This window comes from Trichechus manatus, unplaced genomic scaffold, assembly GCF_000243295.1.
Source record: "Trichechus manatus latirostris isolate Lorelei unplaced genomic scaffold, TriManLat1.0 scaffold00016, whole genome shotgun sequence".
Taxonomy (NCBI): Eukaryota; Metazoa; Chordata; class Mammalia; order Sirenia; family Trichechidae; genus Trichechus; species Trichechus manatus.
The window spans coordinates 4,657,415-4,677,699 of record NW_004443952.1 but is presented as its reverse complement, the minus strand read 5'-3'; the positions used below and the strand labels follow the sequence as shown (position 1 = coordinate 4,677,699).

At 43.9% G+C, this 20,285-nt stretch overlaps 1 protein-coding gene across 2 annotated transcripts in view; it reads right to left on the bottom strand.

Moving 5' to 3' along the window:
• Window positions 1-20,285, bottom strand: part of ASTN2 (astrotactin 2) — a 1,034,049-nt gene that overhangs the window by 403,439 nt on the left and 610,325 nt on the right. For both annotated transcript variants that reach the window (XM_004372122.1, XM_004372123.2), the window contains one exon: window positions 15,341-15,491. In XM_004372122.1, coding sequence (XP_004372179.1) covers window positions 15,341-15,491 — 151 coding nt within the window. The remainder of the gene's footprint in view (window positions 1-15,340; window positions 15,492-20,285) is intronic.

The window sequence follows — 20,285 nt, the reverse complement described above, 5'->3', positions numbered from 1 at the left end:
AAAAAAAAAAAAAAAAATGTCAGCAGTCAAACCAGAGACACTTAAAGAAGGGAGGCAAAGGGATGACGATTTGTCCCCCCTGTATATTTGCTTTCCCACCAATCAATGAGTTAAGCACCACCCTTCACCCCATGCTGCCCTTCCCTGCCCTCAGATGCTCCAAATGTTAGACCCACAGCCATCCAGGAAGGCACCTCAGGAAGTCACAGATTGCCTGGATTGAAAGGAACTTTAGCAATTCATTAGACCCTTCCCAGGCTGGTCCCAAGCTCCCTCTCTGGATTCCAGGGTGACATCCACATAGACCCCTGCCTTCACTGATTTATTCACTGTCTGCAGCCAACAGGTGGCAGAACCAGACTGGAGCGCCCGTTTTCTGCCTCCAATTTGGGTCTCCTTTCCCCCACACCGGTCCAGTAATCAAAGGGTAAAACCCATCACTTTGGAAGGGTGGGACCTGCTCCCTGACTTTAACAGATAATGATTTCCATACAATAAAACCAGCTTACCAGAAATACCATCAGACCCAGCTAGTCAGAGTCCAGAAGAAATAAAATGAGAAAAGAAAAACAAGAAGCCTTCAAATGTCACGGGAAGAATAAAAGGCTTAATGTCATAAAAATGTGCATAGGCTTCATAAGAAAGTTACACATCATAATCTTGGAAACCTCACGCTGGCCCCCTTGCTGACCTGGAAAGGAGGAGGACTTTACTAGCGTTCACAAACAAAACATGCAAATGCATGGCTCCCACTTTAGGGGCAGAGAGATAATCTGGCATCCTGTTCTCCATTTAAGAAGAGAAATCAGGAGTCTGGGGGAGGGGTCTTTAACTAAAGATGGAAAAGGAGGATGCTCTGATCTGGAGCTGTTGGTCCCGCAGGGGTGACTGGTGGTGGTGATGCTCGGAGTTCAGAGAACACCCCAAATCTCTCCAGCCCAATTTACCTCTGGAGCCCATGTGCAGCTCTCAGTGAAGATTTAAAAAAAAAAAAGAAAATGTCTGGGGCTGTGAAGGTGAGAGCTTGGAGGAGTACTGAGGTTCTGCTGGACACTTCCGAGAAGCCAGCCCATATCCCAGCTCTGTCTGTGCACTGAGTCCAGGGTGGCCTCATGGGAGCGTGTCCTGTACCGTAGCACAAGCCCACTCTTAAAAGGGCTCCACACTTGGTGTAAGGCTCTTCTGTTGCTGTCTTGAACTGGTTAAGAATTTTTTAACACAGGGCTCTACAGTTTCATTGTGTATTGGCCCTGCTGATGCACATTTATTTTCTGTAGACTTCTGGTCCTCTTCGTCTCCAAGTCATAGCTTGTGGTTTCCCAAGTGCAAGTTTTTGTGGATTAAAGTATTCTGGAGCCCCATCAGCCCCCCATGTGTATCCCAGAATGAAAGGCTGGATTTGAAGTATCAGGAGAAGGGGAAGTGGTCGGCCTGTGGAGGCTGGAGCTTAGGCCCTGATCCTTCCAAGCCAGACTTGCAGTGTGATTTTTGATAAATCACCTCCCCTTCTAGGCTCATTTCCTCTCTGTGCAACTCCCATGTTGCTGAGGCCCTTCTTGCTTTTTACTTAGTGATGGGTCCCAGGTAACACCATCACCTTGTGAAAGCTTTGCCTTCCCCCTCCTAGTCTTTCTGAGATAGCAGGTCAGGTCCTGCAGCTTCCCTGTCTTGAGTCCAGGCCTGGGGCCATCACTGGCAGGCTGACAGCCATTTGAGGATGGGTGGGCTCTGACCCAGGAGCTGGGCTATTGTGAAGACTAGCTGAGAAACTAAGCATCATTTTACCCCTACTTCCTGGGCACTTAGTTTGGGCCTTCTGTCTCAGACCCTTTGGATTTCTAAACCTGGGCTTCCTGTCTTGTAGGATTGATGTCAACACCTCATGACTCAGAGCCAATACTCACATCTGGGCCAGTTTGACTCAATTCATTTCACTGAGCATTTACTAAGCATCTATTGGGTACAGGAAGAAGAAGAGGTCAGGGCGCATCAGGTGCTTAGGGACTAGAGGTAGACACAGTCACTCACATAAGCAGCTATTCTAAGAGCCATAATAGAGTTGTTGATTCCTGGAGATAACAAGGCCGACTACTTTAGTGTATCTGGGACTGTTACCTGAAGAAACGGGTTGTCCAGCCAGGCCTTCACAGGTGGGTCTGAGGCAGATAGGTGGGGAGTTAGGGAAGGGTACACTGGCAAATGGAACAACATGAGCAAAGACAAAGAAGTGCAGAAATCCAGCTGGATTTAAGGGGTGCTGACTGCACGCAGTGGGGAGGAGTGAGGGTTAACATTTACAAATGCCTACTGGGTGCCAAATACTAGCTTGTCTCTTTTTATCCCCCTCTCCTATCATCCTAAAAGAATAGGTGGCTGACCTCCAGCCTTATCCCCTTCATGTTAGCATTTAGTGGACACTGTGGTGGTCCATCTCAATCTCCTTCTACACTCAGGACTGAGATATTTGCTACCCAGGCTGCCAGGAGTGTTGAAGGCAGACAGCTCGAAGCTGAATCTCCTCCAGAGATGACATAGCCTTTGGCTGAAGAAAGCCACCTTGCCCCCAAGCTCACATCTTCTCTCTGCTGCCACCCACTTCAACGACTGGTCGATACTGGGGAGTGAGGGAGGACAAAGGCCCGGTACCTTTGCCTCAATTCAGGACAACTCTGAAGGGTCATCTGACTCCAGAGCTCCCGTGGGATCTTCTAAAGCCTTAGATGTAACCACATCCTATCCCAGCTCTCTCTACTCAATCCTGCTTTCTTCATGCTCTCTCAGGTGTTCATCCCCAAAGCACTCCAAATTAATAAGTGTTCTGCCTGCAAATTCCCATCCCAGAGTCAGCTTCCTGGGCAACCTGACCTGTGATAAAACACAGTGGCTGCGTATCTCTCAGCCGTGTAATGGAAGCTGGATTATTCTTCTCTATTGTTCAGGTTTTCTGGGCCTCTGCTACAAATTGACATAAATTCTATTATGGATTGAATTGTGTCCACCCAAGATATGTGTTAGAATCCTAACCTCTATACCTCTGGATGTAATCCTGTTTGGAGATAGGGTTTTCTTTGTTATATTTATGAGGCCATATCAGTATAGGGTGTGTCCTAAACTTAATCACTACTGAATTATAAAAACAGCAAATTAGACAGAGACCTGTGCACATATACCTGGGACTGTGCAAGGATCGTCAAGGAACAAGGAATGCCTATGGACAAGGAATAAATGAACACAGTGGGTGTGACCCTCATTTGGGTGTTTACCCTATCAAAAACAAACAGACAAAAAAACCATTGCTGTTGAGTCAATTTCAACTCATACCAACCCTATAAGGACACAGTAGAACTGCCCCATAGAGTTTCCAAGGAGCGGCTGGTAGATTCGAACTGCCAACATTTTGTTAGCAGCCAAGCTCTTAACCACTGTGCCACCAGGGCTCCTTTCAGCCTACAGAACTGAGAAAATAAATGTCTGTTATTTAAAGCCACCCACTCGTGGTATTTCTATTATAGCAGCCCTAAGAAACGAAGGCAAATCCCAATTAGCTAGGTTTCTCAGAAAGAATTTTGTGCCCCTAGCAAAAGCATGCTGGCTAAAAATCTTTAGATGGAATTTATATTGATAGGCAACATGCTCAAGCTCCAGGCCCCTTTCTGGATTCTCAAGCCTTGGGAATTTGTACCATTTTGTCTCTAATCCCTGGCCTTTTTAGCCCTGAAAAACTCTTAACAACCAGGGGTGGATTACCCAGTAAGCAAGGTAAGCACAGGCTTACTTGTGCTTACTTACTAATCTGTAGCGAACAATTTCATGTGGGTTTCATCAGATCATGTGAAATTGCTTGCTACAGATTAGTAAGTAAGCACAAGTAAGTCCATGCTTACCTTGCTTACCGGGTAATCTGCCCGTCAGGGATTGCAAATTTGAAGAGAGGCTTTGATTCTGTAGGAAGGAGCTGTGGGGTTGGGAGAGAGACATATGTCAGCCATACCTGAAAGCAGAATCTTTGATATGGTGAAAATACGTGAAATTAATCACTACAGATGATCTAGTAAGCAAGGTAAGCATCGTGCTTACCTTGCCTATTGGATAATACACCCCTGCGCAACTGTCTGTTCCTGAACTTTGCACTTCTATTTCACGTCACCAAAGATCTTTCAGGCACAGGAGTCTTCTAATGTCTGAGCTGGAAGAGTCCTCAGGGGACATCTTGCGCAGCCCCTGCAGAGCGCAGGTGGATAAAATGATACCCAGAGAGGGGGTGGCTTGCCCAAAGTTACACATTGATGGTGGGGCAGACACAGGGCTAGCATCTGGATCTCCACTCCTACCCTAGCTTGTTCTCCTCAAGGAATCTCCTTACAGCATTAGCCATTCAGCAAATAACAACCTTTACTGGTGCCAGGCCTAGGTGCCAACTCCCTCCCTTTTCACTCCCCACAAAAGTTTGAGCCCTGTGTGCCAAGAACTGGGTCAATGACACAATTCCAATTTCCTTCTTTCCTGACTAGCCAGTATTCATCCCCTTTTATCTTCCTCTGAGTCTCTTGGATGCAGAAGAGGAAGAGCAAACCATGGACATGGAAGGAGGGTGGGTGAGGAAGTGCCCCCTCCCTTTATGCTCGCTGACACTGGAACCTTTGCTGTATCCCTGGGAACTGTCCTTGGCCTCTGGAAGCTGCCATCTGATAAGTTGTTAAGAGAATGGGCTTTGGAGTTAGACTAGGGTTTGAATTTCTGTTCTATCTTTATCTGGCAGGTTGGATTTGGGCAAGTTTCTCACATTTTCAAAGTCTGATTCCTCATGAATAAAATAGGAATACTAATTCTACCTGCTTCATAAGGTGGTTGTGAGTATCCATGAAGATGATATTTTTCAAGCACTTATCCCAGGGTCCAGCACATAATCAGCATGCAAAAAGTCCCTATATGTACTTTCAGATAGAGAATTTTCTGTATGTAGGTCTCCGGGTGGTGCAAATAGTTTAGCGCTTGAGTACTAGCTGAAAAGTTGGTGGTTCAAATCCACCCAGAGGGACCTCTGAAGGTAGGCTTGGTGATGGGCTTCCTAATGGTCACAGCCTTGAAAACCTTATGGAGCAGTTCTACTCTGCACGCTTGGGGTCGCCATGAGTCGGAACCAACTCAACAGCAACTAACAACAACAACAACCTGCATCAGTAATACAAGTACTGATACTATTATTGATATCACTAATAATTATTTAGTATTAGTAATAATATTAGTAAGTACAATATAATATTTAATAAATAAATATAAACAAATCAAAGGCTATAGCCTTCAGTATGGATTACACTTCAACACAAAAAAACAAAAATCTTCACAATTGGACCAATAAGCAACATCATGATAAACAGAGAAAATATTGAAGTTGTCAAGAATTTCATTTTACTTGGATCCACCATCAACGCCCATGGAAGCAGCAGTCAAGAAATCAAATGACGGATTCCACTGGGCAAATCTGCTGCAAAAGACCTCTTTAAAGCATTAAAAAGCAAAGATGTCACTTTAAGGACTAAGGTGCACCTGACCTAAGCCATGGTACTTTCAATTGCCTCATATGCATTATAAAGCTAGGCAATGAACGAAGAAGACCAAACCGAAGAAGAACTGGTGTATTTGAATTATGGTGTTGGCGAAGAATATTGAATATACTATGGACTGCTAGAAGAACAAACAAATCTGTCTCGGGAAAAGTACAGCCAGAATGCTCCTTAGAAGTAAGGACATGTTATCAGGAGGAACCTGGAGGAGGACATTATGCTTGGTGTCTTAGCTATCTAGTGCTGCTATAACAGAAATACCACAAGCGGGTGGCTTCAACAAACAGAAGTTTATTCTCTCACAGCCTAATAGTCTAGAAGTCCAAATTTGGTGTGTCAGCTCCAGGGGAAGGCTTTCTCTTTCTGTTGGCTCTGGAGGAAGGGTAAGGTCCTTATCATCAATCTTCCCCTGGGCTAGGAGCTTAACAGTGCAGGGACCTCAAGTCCAAAAGATGTGCTCTTCTGGCCACTACTTTCTTGGTGGTATGAAGTCTCCCTGTCTCTCTGTTGGCTTCTCTCTTTTATATCTCAAAAGGGATTGATTTAAGATGCAACCTAATCTCATAGATTGAGTCCTGCCTCATTAACATAACTGCCGCTAATCCCACATCATTAACATCAAAGAGGTAGAATTTACAACACATAGAAAAATCACATCAGATGACAAAATGGTGGACAGTCACACAATACTGGTAATCATGGCCTAGCCAAGTTGATGCTTATTTTGGGGGGACACAATTCAACCCAAAACACTTGGTAAAGTAGAGCGTCAGCGAAAAAGAGGAAGACCCTTAACAAGATGGACTGACACAGTGACTGCAGCAATGGGCTCAAACATAGCAACAATTGTGAGGATGGCACAGGATTGAGCAACATTTTGCTCTGTTGTGCGTGAGGTCGCTATGAGTCGGAACAGACTCAAAGGCACCTAACAACAAAATTATTCATAACTATTAGTGTTATCAATAATAATGTCTGAACTAGTACTTCTGATGAAGGTACGTATAGAGAATACTCTATCTGTGGACCTGACTGATCAGAGGACAGGTAACACTTTGATGAGGGCGCCATATGTGGGATATTCCGCCCTTTAAATACTGCTTCCCAATCCAAGAGTCTCTGAAATAGTTCTCATAAAGATGTCTTGCCTCCTGGGTTTGCATCTTTAAAAATATTCTTAAAAACTTAAAAAAGTGGCAAGCATCATTCCTCTACTTTTAGATTCTGGCAGAACCTGTGCCCATTATGCTCTGAATCTATCACAAGCCTAGTCCCAGATCTGCAGGGATGGCCTCAACCTCAAAAGTCCATTTCTGGGGATGAAGAAACAAACCCCACTGGTCCTCACCCCTGCTCCCCTGGTGCAGAAGGGCTGGGTGCCAGCACAGAAGAGGCCAGGCTTCCCCTGGTCAGCAGTACCTGGGATGTGCTCCAAAGTGATTTCTCTTTCTGCCAACTCTCTTTGTGTGTCTTCCTATCCCTCCTGAATTTTGTTTCCTTTAATTACAACCCAATTTAGTCATTGAAAGGGAGGAAGGATGAGGGATGGATAAAAGCAGCTGACCTCTCCCTAACTGGACTAGATGATAAGAGGTCCCTGACCTATAAGAAATGACAATTCCTATCTTTGTTCATCTTGACTTTTATAAAGGCAGCATCTTGCTGTTGCCTCTCAGCATCTCAGGGCAATCAGGGATCCTATGGTCCATCCCTTCCACTATTTGGAAGGCCAGATGGCTTTCTAGGTCAAAACGGAAAAGGAAGAGGGAGAAGAAGTGGGGAGGGCAGTGACTGGGTGATTGGTAGGGGGTAGGGGAGTGTGGTGTGGTTTGAGATTAGTCTGGAAATTAGAGGCCGGGCTGGGAACTGACACCAAAGACATCTCCTAAAAGATGCCATCACTTCTAGGATCCAGCGCCTATGCAAATGCCTCTGTCTTCCTCAACCCTATCTTACTAGAAAACCCTTAGCCAACTAGCATTGACCCTCTTTTCCAGCCTCCTTTCCCACTATTCCTCTCTTCATACCCCAGCTTCCTACCAGATCCTACCAGATCTCGAGTGTAAAATGGAAATAATAATACTACATAGCTCATAGGATTATGGTGAGAATTAAATTGGTTAAAATAAGCAAACCGCTAAGAACAATGCCTGGCCCACAGTCACGGTATGGGTGGTTGCTCTTATATTACTATACTAGCCTTTCTCTTCTGTAAGATGGATATAATAATACCCATTTTGGAGGACAGTTATAAGCATTACCTGCTATGAATATGAGCAAATTAGCACATAGTAGGTACTTAATGAGGGTCAGTTCTCTTCTACCACTTCCACCCACCCTCCTTTCCAGTACTCACACCAACCCTTTTAGAGATTCCCATGCACAGAAACAAAGTGACTTGTTCAAGGTCACACTGCAACCCTGCTAAAGTCTATCTTGTCTTTTGAACCAGTCTGTAGAACAAGGTATGCTCTTGTTTTTGTATCTCCTGCTTCATTCACAGTGCTAGATACAGAAGTGTTACTAAATAAACATTTGGAGTAATATAGTGGCAAAGCTGATACTTTACAAGGCCACTACTATAAGAAGGGGTAACTGAGAGGCAGAAACCTTGTGGTTCAATCTTGATTCTATCACTATCTCCCTACATGAATTTGAGTAATTTCTCCATCTTTCTAGGTCTTTGTTTTTCTGTATAATGGGAGGGGTGCTGGTGTGGGTAAGAGTATCTCTAGGATCCCCTCCTACTTTGGTAGCTCTTGTCTAAGTGTCCATGACTATGGGTGAGTGGCTAGATTAAAGACGGCCATACATTCTTCACTACTCCTCTACTGACATATGAAGTCCAGTCCCCTCCTCTTGAATCTGGGCTGGCCTGATTGATCTGCTTGACCAATAGAATGTGGAAGAAATGATGATCTGGGACTTCTGAGGCTAGGTTCTAAGAAGGCTCGAAACTTCTGCCCAGGCCTTTGGAAACTCGATCTTATAATGTTCCCTTCGCAAGCCCAGCCTCCATGTTGTGAAAAGTCCAAGCCAAATGGAGAGGCCATGTCAAAAACCCCAGCTGCAGTCTCAGATACAGCTAGTATCAAGTTTCAGCTACCCCAGTCCCACCACCAGACAGGTAAATAAATGAAGGGGCCATCTTGGAAACAAAGTCTCCAGCTCCACATATTCCAGCTGACACCTTGTGGATCACAGACAAACCACCCAGCGGAGCTCTTCCCATATTCCTGACTCACAAAATTGTGAACAACAACAACAAAATAGTTGTTTTAAGTCGCTGAGTTTTGGGGTAGTTTGTTATATAATAATAGACTATTGGAACAGTGAAGGTGAGCTGTGCTTTGACATTTCAAAAGGGACTTAAAAGGCTGTATTATAATCACCTGACTGTCTGATATTGTTGTTGTTAGGTGCCGAGTTGGTTCTGACTCATAGCAGCCCTATGTACAACAGAAGGACACTGTCCAGTCCTGCACCATTCTCACAATCGTTGCTATGTTTGAGTCCATTGTTGCAGCTACTGTGTCAATCCATCTTGTTGAGGGTCTTCCTGTTTTTTGCTGACCCTCCACTTTACCAAGCACGATGTCCTTCTCTAGGGACTGATCCCTCCTGATAACATGTCCAGATGAAGTCTCGCCATCCTCGCTTCTAAGGAGCATTCTGGCTGTTCTTTCAAGACAGATTTGTTTGTTCTTCTGGCAGTCCACGGTATATTCAATATTCTTTGACAATACCATAATTCAAAGCAGTCAATTCTTCAGTCTTCCTTATTCATTGTCCAGCTTTCGCATGCATGTGTGGCGACCAAAAACAGCAGCACATCAACAGGGAACTGTCTGATATTAGGTCAAACAAAAGGCCCATTTCATGCTGAGAAAACCAGGATAACACAAAGGAAGAACATGACTGAAACGTTTCAGGGGGCAGCCATTACTTAGAGATGGTGGTGCTAGTCTCCTTGACACAATATCATGATTAAGTGCTTACAGTTTTCTTTGTTTTTGTTCTCCATCTTGATTAAATTTTTGCAGTGTTTATATTGCCACACAAAATAAATGGGACCATGGCTTCATTTCAAAATGTGCCTTGCTGACATCATTATGTTTGTCATATGTATAACATCTCTATTAGATAACGATTTTTTACTCTGTAAGACACTGAAGGGAAACACAAAGCTCCCTCTCTTTTCTGATGCTTCACTCATTACTACTTTTTCAATTTCTGGTCAAGAGGTGAGAGTCTCCTTAGAAATAATTGAAAATAGATTATCTACTTTATCACCCCCCTCCCCATATTATTTTTCACCTTATATTACTCTTCTATTGTTATAACAAAGTATCACAAGCTTAGTGGCTTAAAACAACATATGTTTATTACCTTACAGTTTTGTAAATTACAAGTCCAACAGTGGTCTCACTGGACTAAAATCAAAGTGTTGGCAAGGCTGTGTTTCTCTCTGGAGGCTCTAGTGGTGAATCCATTTCTTTGCCTTTTTCAGGAGTCCTGGTGGTACAACGGTTGAGTGCTCAGCTGCCAACCAAAAGGCTGGCAGTTGAAACCCACCAGCAACTCCGAGGGAGAAAGATATGGCAGTCTGCTTCCGTAAAGATTACAGCCTTGGGCAGTGCATTCTGGGTTGGTGTAACCATGGTGGCGTGTGACCTGTGTCTGTTGCCTGCTCTCAGCCTTTGTGCTGCTGCCCCAGGCCACCACGCTGGCCACAGCCCGGCTACTCAGCACTGCCCTGTGCCCCATGGGGGTCCAGACGAGACCTGGGGCTCCGCATCTGGTCTTGATGCTGGCGCAGGTTCCTGGTAGAGTTACACAGTTGTGCTGCCAGTATAGTGTCACACCCCCATTGACATTAGAGGGAATCAAGGACTGTGTTCTTTTTGTCTTGAAACTCTATGATAAGACTGACCCAGAAAAGGTTTCAGTAAATTCTCATTTTATGAAAGATCTGGGTTTAGACAATTGGGACCAAGTGGAGATTACCATGACCATGGAGGATGAAACTGAGTTTCCAATTTGTGATACAGATGCAGATAAATTAATGTACCCACAAGAAATGGTAGATTACATTGCAGATAAGAAGGATATATATTAATAAAATATCAGACCACTTTTCTTCCCTGAGAGAAGACTCAGATGACTCTGTTAAGTGTCTAGAAGTGAGAAACATATTGACATCATTACTGACTTTGACAGAGTAATTCTGTTGGACTTGTATTTAAATTGTCTAAGTGTTTTTGCCCTTTGAAAATAAATCTATAAAACTAAAAAAAAAGGATTACTGTCTTGGAAACCCTGTAAAGATTACAGCCTTGGAAACTCTATGGGGCAGTTCTATTCTGCCCTATAGGATTGCTATGAGTAGGAATCAACTCCACAGCAATGGGTTTGGTTTTTTGGGTTTAAAGACTACTTCCAGAGACATTCCTTGGCTTGTGGCTCACTTCTTCACCTTAAAAGCTTGCAATGTTATATCTCTCTAACCTCCTCTTCTGCCTCCTTCTTTCACATTTAAGGACTCTTATGAGTACATTGAGGAGCCCTGGGGGCACAGTGGTTAAAGTACTTGGCTGCTAACTGAAAGGTTGGTAGTTTGAACCCACCAGCCACAGGAGAAAGATGTGGCAATCTGCTTCGGTAAAGATTTACAGCCTTGGAAATCCTATGGGGCGATTGTCTCTGTCCAGTAGGGTTGCTGTGAGTCAGAATCGACTTGTGGGCAGTGGACTTGGTTTTAGGTTTGGATGATTACATTGGACCCACCCTGATAATCAAAGATAGTCTCCCTGCTCTAAGGTCAGTTAACTAACAATCTTAATTCCATTTCCAACTTGCCATGTAAAGTACCATAACATATTTGCAAGTTCTAGGGATTAGGATTTGGACATCATTGCGGGGGGCGGGGGGGGGGAGTGAGCGGGAGGGGCAGGGGTTATTCTGCCTACCTCACACCTTATGACCGTCCCTAATTTGGGCAACTACAGTTGAGCCCACATTACCTAGGAGAAGATTCTCATAATAGAACCAGAAAACCAAGCAAAAAAAAAAGTAAAAAACATTTTGAGGGGTGGGGAGATTCCAAAGTGAGGTCTAGATAGAAGGTGTAACTAATAATAATGCCAGGAAAAAAGAGTGATAACCAAGGACCAGATAAGATAGGAGGTGTCAGAATTAAGAGATGATGGCTCAGTCACCAATGGCTCCCTTATCCCTTGAACTTAATGTTCAGGAAGAAGTGGGATGCAGAAAACCTACACTGGCAAGAATTAGTGTGGTGCAGTGGTTAAGAGCTATGTCTGCTAACCAAAAGGTTGGCAGTTTGAATCCACCAGCCGCTCCTTGGAAACCCTGTGGACAGTTCCACTGTATCCTATAGGGTTGCTATAAGTCAGAATTGACTCAAAGGCAATGGGTTTTTACCAATGGATGGATCAGAACAAAAATGACATTAATTTATAGAAACATTATAGGAAATTAGATACGTTGTGCTTCTGAAATTGTGTGGCCCCACATATCTACTACATAAAAACATCAGTAATTGTGATTTAATCATCTCACATATAAATGGCACTTTGTAGATCTCAAACTATTGCCAGTCTTATTTGATTTTCAGAAAACCTGCGAGTTTAAGAACTATTTCCCTACTGAAAGATTAAGAAACTGAGGCTAATGAGGTCAACATAGATTCAAAAGCTAGTCAATGACCAAGTCAGGATTTAAACCCAATTCACTCAAGCCAGCTTCCTTCTATGGTTCCATGCTATCATGTTGTCTCAGGTCCCTAGGAAAGTAACCCAAAATGGCCCTGGTAGCTAAGAATGATATTGAAGACAAGACATGGCTTTTGTCCTCCCTCCTGCCACCTGGCTATAAGACCTTGGAAAGTCACTCTCCTTTCTGAGCCTCATTTCCATACTAGTGAGGGAGTCTACGTATTGTCCAGAATTTTTGAGCAGATGAGTTATTGCACGTGGATGTGCTTTGAGAACTGTCTATATAAGGTATTATTATTTTTATACCAGATGAAGTTGTTTGGGGTGGGGACACTGTGAGAACAAAGTTGCTGTTTGTAGGCATGATGGAGAGTTTACAGAGAAACAAAAGAGATTTTAAATCTCAGTGTAAAAGCGGGTATTACCCTGTCTATTCTAAAGGCATGGAAAAGAGCTTGCCTTACGTCCATAGAATCCTGGAGTTGCAGCTTTAACATTAGATATTTAATCTGGGGAGGAAGATTTTTGACAACCTCATCAGACTGTTGAATTTTCCCTTAACCTCCAGGGAACTAGTTTTCTTGTTCTCTCCCTCTCTCTCTCTGGTTTTTTGTTTTATTTTCTGACTTTTTCCAGTTTATATTAATGAGAGGGAGAGAGACTCCTGCTTACACACACACACACACACACACACACACGTACACTCCTCTTTGCATTCTGAAGTTTTATTTGTCTGAGACATTGATTAAGCTCCTCAAGGATAAGGAGTGTAATTAGCTGAGGAAAGAGAACTGATAGAAAAAGAGGAAAGAGGCAGACAACTTAATCCTTTCATAAAAGTCAGCATCCTATTTTGGAGACATCACTGATTTGGGACTTGCTTTCAAGTTCTGTTTGGCCCCTGACTAGCATTATTACTTGGGCAAGTCCTCCTCCCCTTCACTGGGCCTCAGCTTTCCAATATGCAAAATAAAGTGGTGGGATGCCATATTCCGAAATACACAGCTGCTGATATGTACCAACCCAACATCAACAACTTCTTTTCTGTGGGTAACACCTACTTTTCCTTGGGAGTCTCTGCCTTCTTCAGCTCAGTGCCAAGGGTTTGAGGTGCACCTAACTCCTGGCCTAAGCTCCAGGTGTGACTGGTTTCTGGGATGGACCCAGCCCTTTGCCCTAACCACAGAGATTGGCACAAGGATGGGCATAAGAACTAAGCTGGCCCAACAAGACGGAGTCCTTTGGACTTTGACTAGCAGGTCAAGGAAAGAGGTGTTTTCGTCCTCCAAGACACTGAGCTGGCCTGAGAATGGCATTGTGCTGAGGAAAGTAGAGCTTACAGGAAAAGGGATCTGGTCTCAATGATACTTTTTTGAGCCCCTCAATCCAACTGTGCCTGGACGTCCTCAGTTATTTGAGCCAGTATATTTCCTCTTTTTGCTTAAACTAGTTTGAGTTGAGTTTCTGTCACTAGTAACCCTTAGAATCCTAATCAACTGGAGACAAATAATATCACATTATTTATCTACCTCTGAGTATCTGTTTATCTTTGAATCTAAAATACAGTCACATTGCATCTCCTCATACTATAGAAGCTTCTTCTTTGTATTGGTCTCCTGGCCTTTGTCTATTTCTCCAGCTGGTATGTAGATGCTCGAAGGGCAGACTCATATTCTAGTTCCCTCAGATCTCTTTCAGACAGCCTAGCCCAGAGTAGGTTACCTGACCCCATCTCTCTCCCTTTCTGCCCTTCTTTCTTTGTTCCTCATTTACTGAGATAGGTATTGTCGGGGTACTGATCTGAATCAACAGAGTTCCTGTGTTCTCTCTCAGTTTATTTGGGAGAGAGACACTTGAAAATCCATCTGTGGTATAAAGTGTTATAGGTGATATAACAGATGTGGGTACAGAAAAAAATGATGATCCCTAGAACTGCATAGCACTTCTCCAAAGGGAAAGGTTTCAAAAGGAGACACATCTGGAAACATATGTTTGTTTGCTACATGGGCTGGAGAACAATTTGTTCTAGGCAGAAAGAATGGCATGGGCGAAGACCCTGAGGCATTAAATAGGCAGGCATGTTCAGAGAACTGCATCTAATTAGCTCCACTGGCTATTGTAGAGTGAAGTAAAGTGATGAGAGATGTGAATGCAGAGGGAATAAGGGACCAAATCAAGAAGGGCACTGAATGCCAGGCTAAGGAGTTAAGTCTGTAGGGCAATGCTTCTCAAGTGGGCCTCTAAGACACCCTAATACGCACACATGCATGAACGCTCATGCACACGTACACACACACTTGTTGAAAATCCACGTTCCTAAAACACATCTCTTTCTATAAAATGAAAACTTCTAAGGGTGGAACTATAGAATCTGCATTTTAAACAAGCACCCTAGGCAATTTCTATAAAACAACCGTCAGGTTTGAGACTCCTGCAGTAGGCAACGGGAAGTCTCATATATCTTCTTCCGTGTCCTTTTTCCACCTTTGCTACTAAAATCCCATGCAAACAAGGGCTGTCTCTCCCTCTTCTCTGCACTTTGCCTGAATCATCAACACTCTTTTCATAATTAAATTGGCCCATCTTTTGGAGCCAGTTCCAAAACCAGCTTTCCCAGGAAGGCTTCCATAAACCCTAAGTTTCAGGGGAAACTTTTTCTTCCAAACCATACCAAAGCACATACTCTCTGTACTATTGACATGTCACTGGCGTGTACCCTACTGTGTTCACAGAGGCAAGACATGTCAATCCCAAATAGACTGTAAGCTTCCTGAGGCCAGGGGCTCTCCAGGATCTAATGTTGGGTGCCTAGGTTCTTACAACTCATTTCATCCTTCCAATGATTCCATGAGGTAGTTTAATGATCTCACTTTACAGATGAGGAAACCAAGGCTCAAAGAGGCAGCCTCATTTGCTGACAGCCACACAGGCAGGAAGTATGAGTAGCGCTATCCTCCTTGACCAGCTCCTCCCTCATAGGGAGGAGACTCCAAAAAATGGCCTTGGTACCTGGGCCACACCTGGCCAACAAGCACTTACCACACATCCTGAAGAGTCCACTTGGCGGTCAGATACACACTTGAAGTTGCGAGTGCAGCCTCCATTGTTCCGGGAGCAGTCACGAACTGGCCCAAAGGAGGACAGCAGGTCGTTGATGGTTTCAAAGTACGTGGACAGCAAGGCTTCTTCCCTTGGAGAGAAAGGGGATGATTAAACTCCAGAAAGATCTGCATCATTAGATTTTAAAAAATATTACATTTGATGCCATCCATTTCTTATATTTGTAACCAGGAAAGCAACACAAATAAATATTTAAAAATAAGAAGAAAAGAATTAAAAAAAAAATCACCAATAGGTACGCCATCATTTGACACCGTGCTTGAGTGTAGTTGTGATAAAGAGAAATGGGCTTAGAACTTTATGTTCTTTATTTCATTAATCCTCATAATTCTGGAATGTAGATATGAGATTTCCATTTTACCAACAAGTGAACTGTGGCTCACAGAGAGGCGAAGTGTCTTGCTGAAGGCCACCTAGATTGTAATGCAACAGAACCGAAGTTTGTATCAAGCTCTACCTGAGTCCAAAAACAAAGTTCTTCCCACTGCACAACATTTAACTTGCATTATACATATTTCTACAGACTTAGAGCTCCCCATGGCAACTCTGAAAAATGAGCACATTCCTATTATTCCCACTTTATGGACATAAAACTGAAGCTATCAAAGTTTTGGAACACACTCCAAATCACACATTTACCCCAATCACAGTCTATAAACAACAGAACTCAGATACAAACACTAGTCTGTCTGACCTTAGTACACTATTTTTCAGATGATTGCATACAAGTCACACCATCAAGAATGGTAGCAACAACTGCCAGAAAGATCATGGCATTCAGGCAAATGCATGATACCTCCTAAATGAGGTTCTCAAAAGACAGGACTAGACACCACAATCTATAAGTTTGTCAAAATTCTATAAGATGGGAGCTACCTTGGGAAGTTCTTGGATGCTAGTTTCTGGGGTTATTGTTGTTGCTGGGTGCCACTGAGTTAATTTTTGACTCATAGTGACCCCATGTGACAGAGTAGAACTGCTGCATAGGGTTTTCCAGGCTGTAATCTTTATGGGAGCAGATCACCAGGTTTTCTCCTGTGGAGCTGCTGTGTGGGTTTAAACTGCCAACCTTGAGGTTAGTAGCCAAGCACTTAACCCTTGCGCCATCAGGGCTCCTGGGATAGCCTAACACTGGGACATCTGTGGTGCCCATGGTTGCAGGAGATGTTAAGGGAGTGCTAGAATCACAGGCAGTGGGAAGAGGCTCCATGTTCTTTCATGATATGTGTTTAATGGAGTCCAGAGCTGTGACAGAAGGGAGGATGTTAGCACATGTAGCAGGAAGAGGCCAGTGAGCACTGTTTTTCATGTCTCTGGACCATCCTTCATCTCTTCTCGTATTTGTCCCTCCTCAGGCTTGGAGCTCTAGGTTTTGGTCTCCTAGGTCATTTCCTACCTCTGGTGTTAGCCCCTTCTGACTCATCTTTCATACTGACTGCCAGTGAATTTGGTAAAATTCCCAGCTCTGATCAGATATTCCTCTGCTTGGTAGCCCCCCCACCCCATTAATTATAGCAGAAAACCTAAATTAATTACCTTAGCATTCAAAGTTCTTCATAATCTGGTCTCTACCTATCTGTCCGGGTATATCTACCTGTCCTCATATTCTCTATCCACAAACCACAGGCCTCTTCTCCTTCCCTGAACACACAATCTTAGGTCAAATTCCCTGGAAACAGACTCTGAGATGGAGAGTTGCAGGCAGGGAGTTTATTGGAGAGCTCTATTGAAAGATACACCTGTAGTAAGTGAGGAAGACAAGACTGGGAAAAAGAAGAGGCTGAGCTGCAATGTGGTTGGATCTGAAGCCTCAGTTGATTCTGTTGGGGGTTTCTGGACCTGGGACGGCACTTCAGGAACATCCTGAGTTGAAGCAAGGGATTCAGAGCTTTGCATTCCTGTATCAGGCAGTTATTGGCCCAGGGCTGCCTTCTAGGAGGGGCAGTTCCCTGTGGCTGAAGGTCAATGACAGCAAGGGCTGAAGCCGTGGGCCATCACCTGCTGATATTCAGAGCTGAAGGATGGGTGAGTAGTCCTGAAGAGGAGATCTGGGTACAGTATGTATCTTCCTCCTCTTAATCCTTACTCATGCTTTTCTCTCTGTCTGGGATGCTCATCTCTAACTTCTCTATCTGATGAAATCCTTGGAATCTTTCAAAACTCTTTTCAAATGCATTCCTTCATTCATATTGCATACTGCATAGTGTTTAAAAGCCGCTGGTGGTGCAAAGGGTTAAGTGCTCAGCTGCTCACTGAAAGGCTGGTGGTTCAAAGCTTCTCCGTGGCTCACAGGAGAAATACCTGGCAATCTGCTCCTATAATGAGTACAGCCTATGGGGCAGCTCTACTCTGTCACATGTGGTCACAATGAGCAGGAATTGACAGCACCTAACAACAACATGTACCAGGCACTGTTCTAGGCACTGGGGATACAGCAGGGATGCCAGACAAAGTTCTTACCTCCATAGGGCTTACTGTCACCTCCCTTGTGAATCTTTTTCTTCTTCCCCCAACTAGAATGAATTCCTTTTCCCTTTGAGCAATTTGCTTAAACATGCTATCCTATTGATCTTAATCGTCAGGATTAGGGTCTCCCAGAGAGACTGTGAGGTTCTGGAGGGCAGGACTCAAGATTTACTCTCCCTTCTTTAGCCCCCAGCACAGGGCCTAGTAAGAATATTTGCTAAATAAATGTTTTCCAAATGAAACAAAGAAACATGGGAAGGCACGGGTGCAGTCTCTTCCAATAGGTAGTTTTACCAAGAGAAGGTTGTCGTCTCTCCAACAGGATACCTTCTCCTCAACTCTGGGTTTCCATTCCAAACCCTCTATGTTCAGGGCTAGAGTACAGAAACAAAGTAGAAGAGCAAGAGTTGCCAGGATAATCCCCCGGCTTCCTAACTTTGTGCAGAGTGAGGTCAGGGTGACAGGTGTATGGGGGAGAGAGAATTAACAGTTCCTGAAATGAAGCTCCGGAAAGACTTGCCACTTTTGAGTCATGGAGAGAGCTGAGGATCTTGGGAAGACATTAAGGCTATTAAAATATTAACACCCTTAGAGGGATAAGAAGAAATAGAGAATGGAGGAGATGAGGAGAGAGGGAGGGATGATTTGAGAATGTGAGAGAGCAAGAAAAGAGTTATGTAGAGAAACTGCTAGAAAGAAAAAAAAAGATAGAGCAACAGAGAGGGCAGAGAAACACAATCATTCAGAAGTAGATAGACAGGCAGATAGATGGATAAAGAGATGATTGATAGACAATACATACACAAATGCATAGATATACTGATACATAGATGACAGCTAGAGACAGACAGAGAGAAAAAGACACATGGAGGAGTCTCATATAAAGAGATGAAAAGATGGAAAGCTAGAGGCAGAGACAAGTTTGTGAAGAGATACAGAAAAAAAGGCAGACAGAACAGGAGGGAGAAACAGGAGTAACAAACAGAGAGATCAAAGGAGAAGGATAAAGCAACAAGGAAAAGACAACAAACATGCAGACGTATGGAAGCAAGGAGAGAACAGAAGGAAGGGGAGGCAGGAGAAGGAAATGAAGGAAAGGGAGAGAGGAAACACAAAAATTTGAGAGAGAGAAGACGGAGTAGGAAAGTGAAGAGAAAGACTGAGTGGAAAAGAACTCACACACAACAGAGACAGAGAATGGCACAATGAAACAAAGAGAGAGAAGAATCGAGCAAAAAAAAGTCACCTTCCAGTGGAACTCAGATAGCTCAGGCTACACAAATAAGGAGGCTATTGGCTGTTAAAAGGATTGATTCTGCATAAACATCAGTTACGTGAGGGAAACATTACTTAAAACACAAAGACTTGACACATGGGCTGTTACTAAGTCAAGAGAAGTGACTGTGTCAGGCAAGGAAATGAAGAATCTGGGCACAGAGAAAGAGCTTATGGCAGACGCTGGCATTTTCTTAAATCAGGGATTCAATCCCTCATTCCCACTGCGGAGTCCAGGGTTTGGGGTTTGTTGGTTCTTAGAGTTGCCTCAATAGCAAGGGGCAAAGGGATCAATGGAATGGCACTGGGCAGAGGTGGGGTGGGGTGATGAGCCTCATACTGGGGAATCAGGAGACCTAGGTGAAAGTCGTAGCTTTGCTAGACATCACTGTCATCACCAACATCATCTTTAGCAACAATGATTTCCTCAGCACCTGCTATGTGCCAAGAACCGAGCTCAGTTCTTTACCTGTGCTACTTCTTTACTTTTCACAATAGCCCTATGAGGTTCATAATCTTACTCCTATTGTGCAGCTGGAGAAAGTGGGTCTCAGGGAAGCTATATCGCTTGTTCTGGTTCACACAGGCAGGAAGCAGTGAGGCCAGGGACTGCATTCAGATCTGCCTGACTTCTGGTTCTGAGGTCTCCACACCATGGTTTAGCTTCCTTAACTTGTTCTGTGTCCTTGGGCAAGTCAGAGCTCTCATAAGGGTAAAGCCAGGGAATCTGTGTCCAGTCCCCACCCCCACCCCGGCTCTTAGAGGAGGAAGACCCGGAAGGGCAGTCTGTATGTTCTTTGTGTACCTTCCAGAGCCTGACTCCTGGCCTGTGCATGTGGCCCACACCAGCCCCAATCCATGTGGAATGAAAGGAGGAAACACATTATATTACAGGCAGTCTCAGGTTATGAACCTCCGACTTGCAGACAACTCATACTTAACCTTTAATGTTATGTAAATTTGCCCTCCCTAACTACAGGGTCACTATGAGTCAGAATCAACTCAATGGCAGCAGGTTTTTTTTTTTTTTTTAATTGTACTTCAGGTGAAGGCTTACAGAACAAATAGTTTCTCATGAAACAGTAGTACACATATTGTTTTATGACATTCGTTAACAACCCCA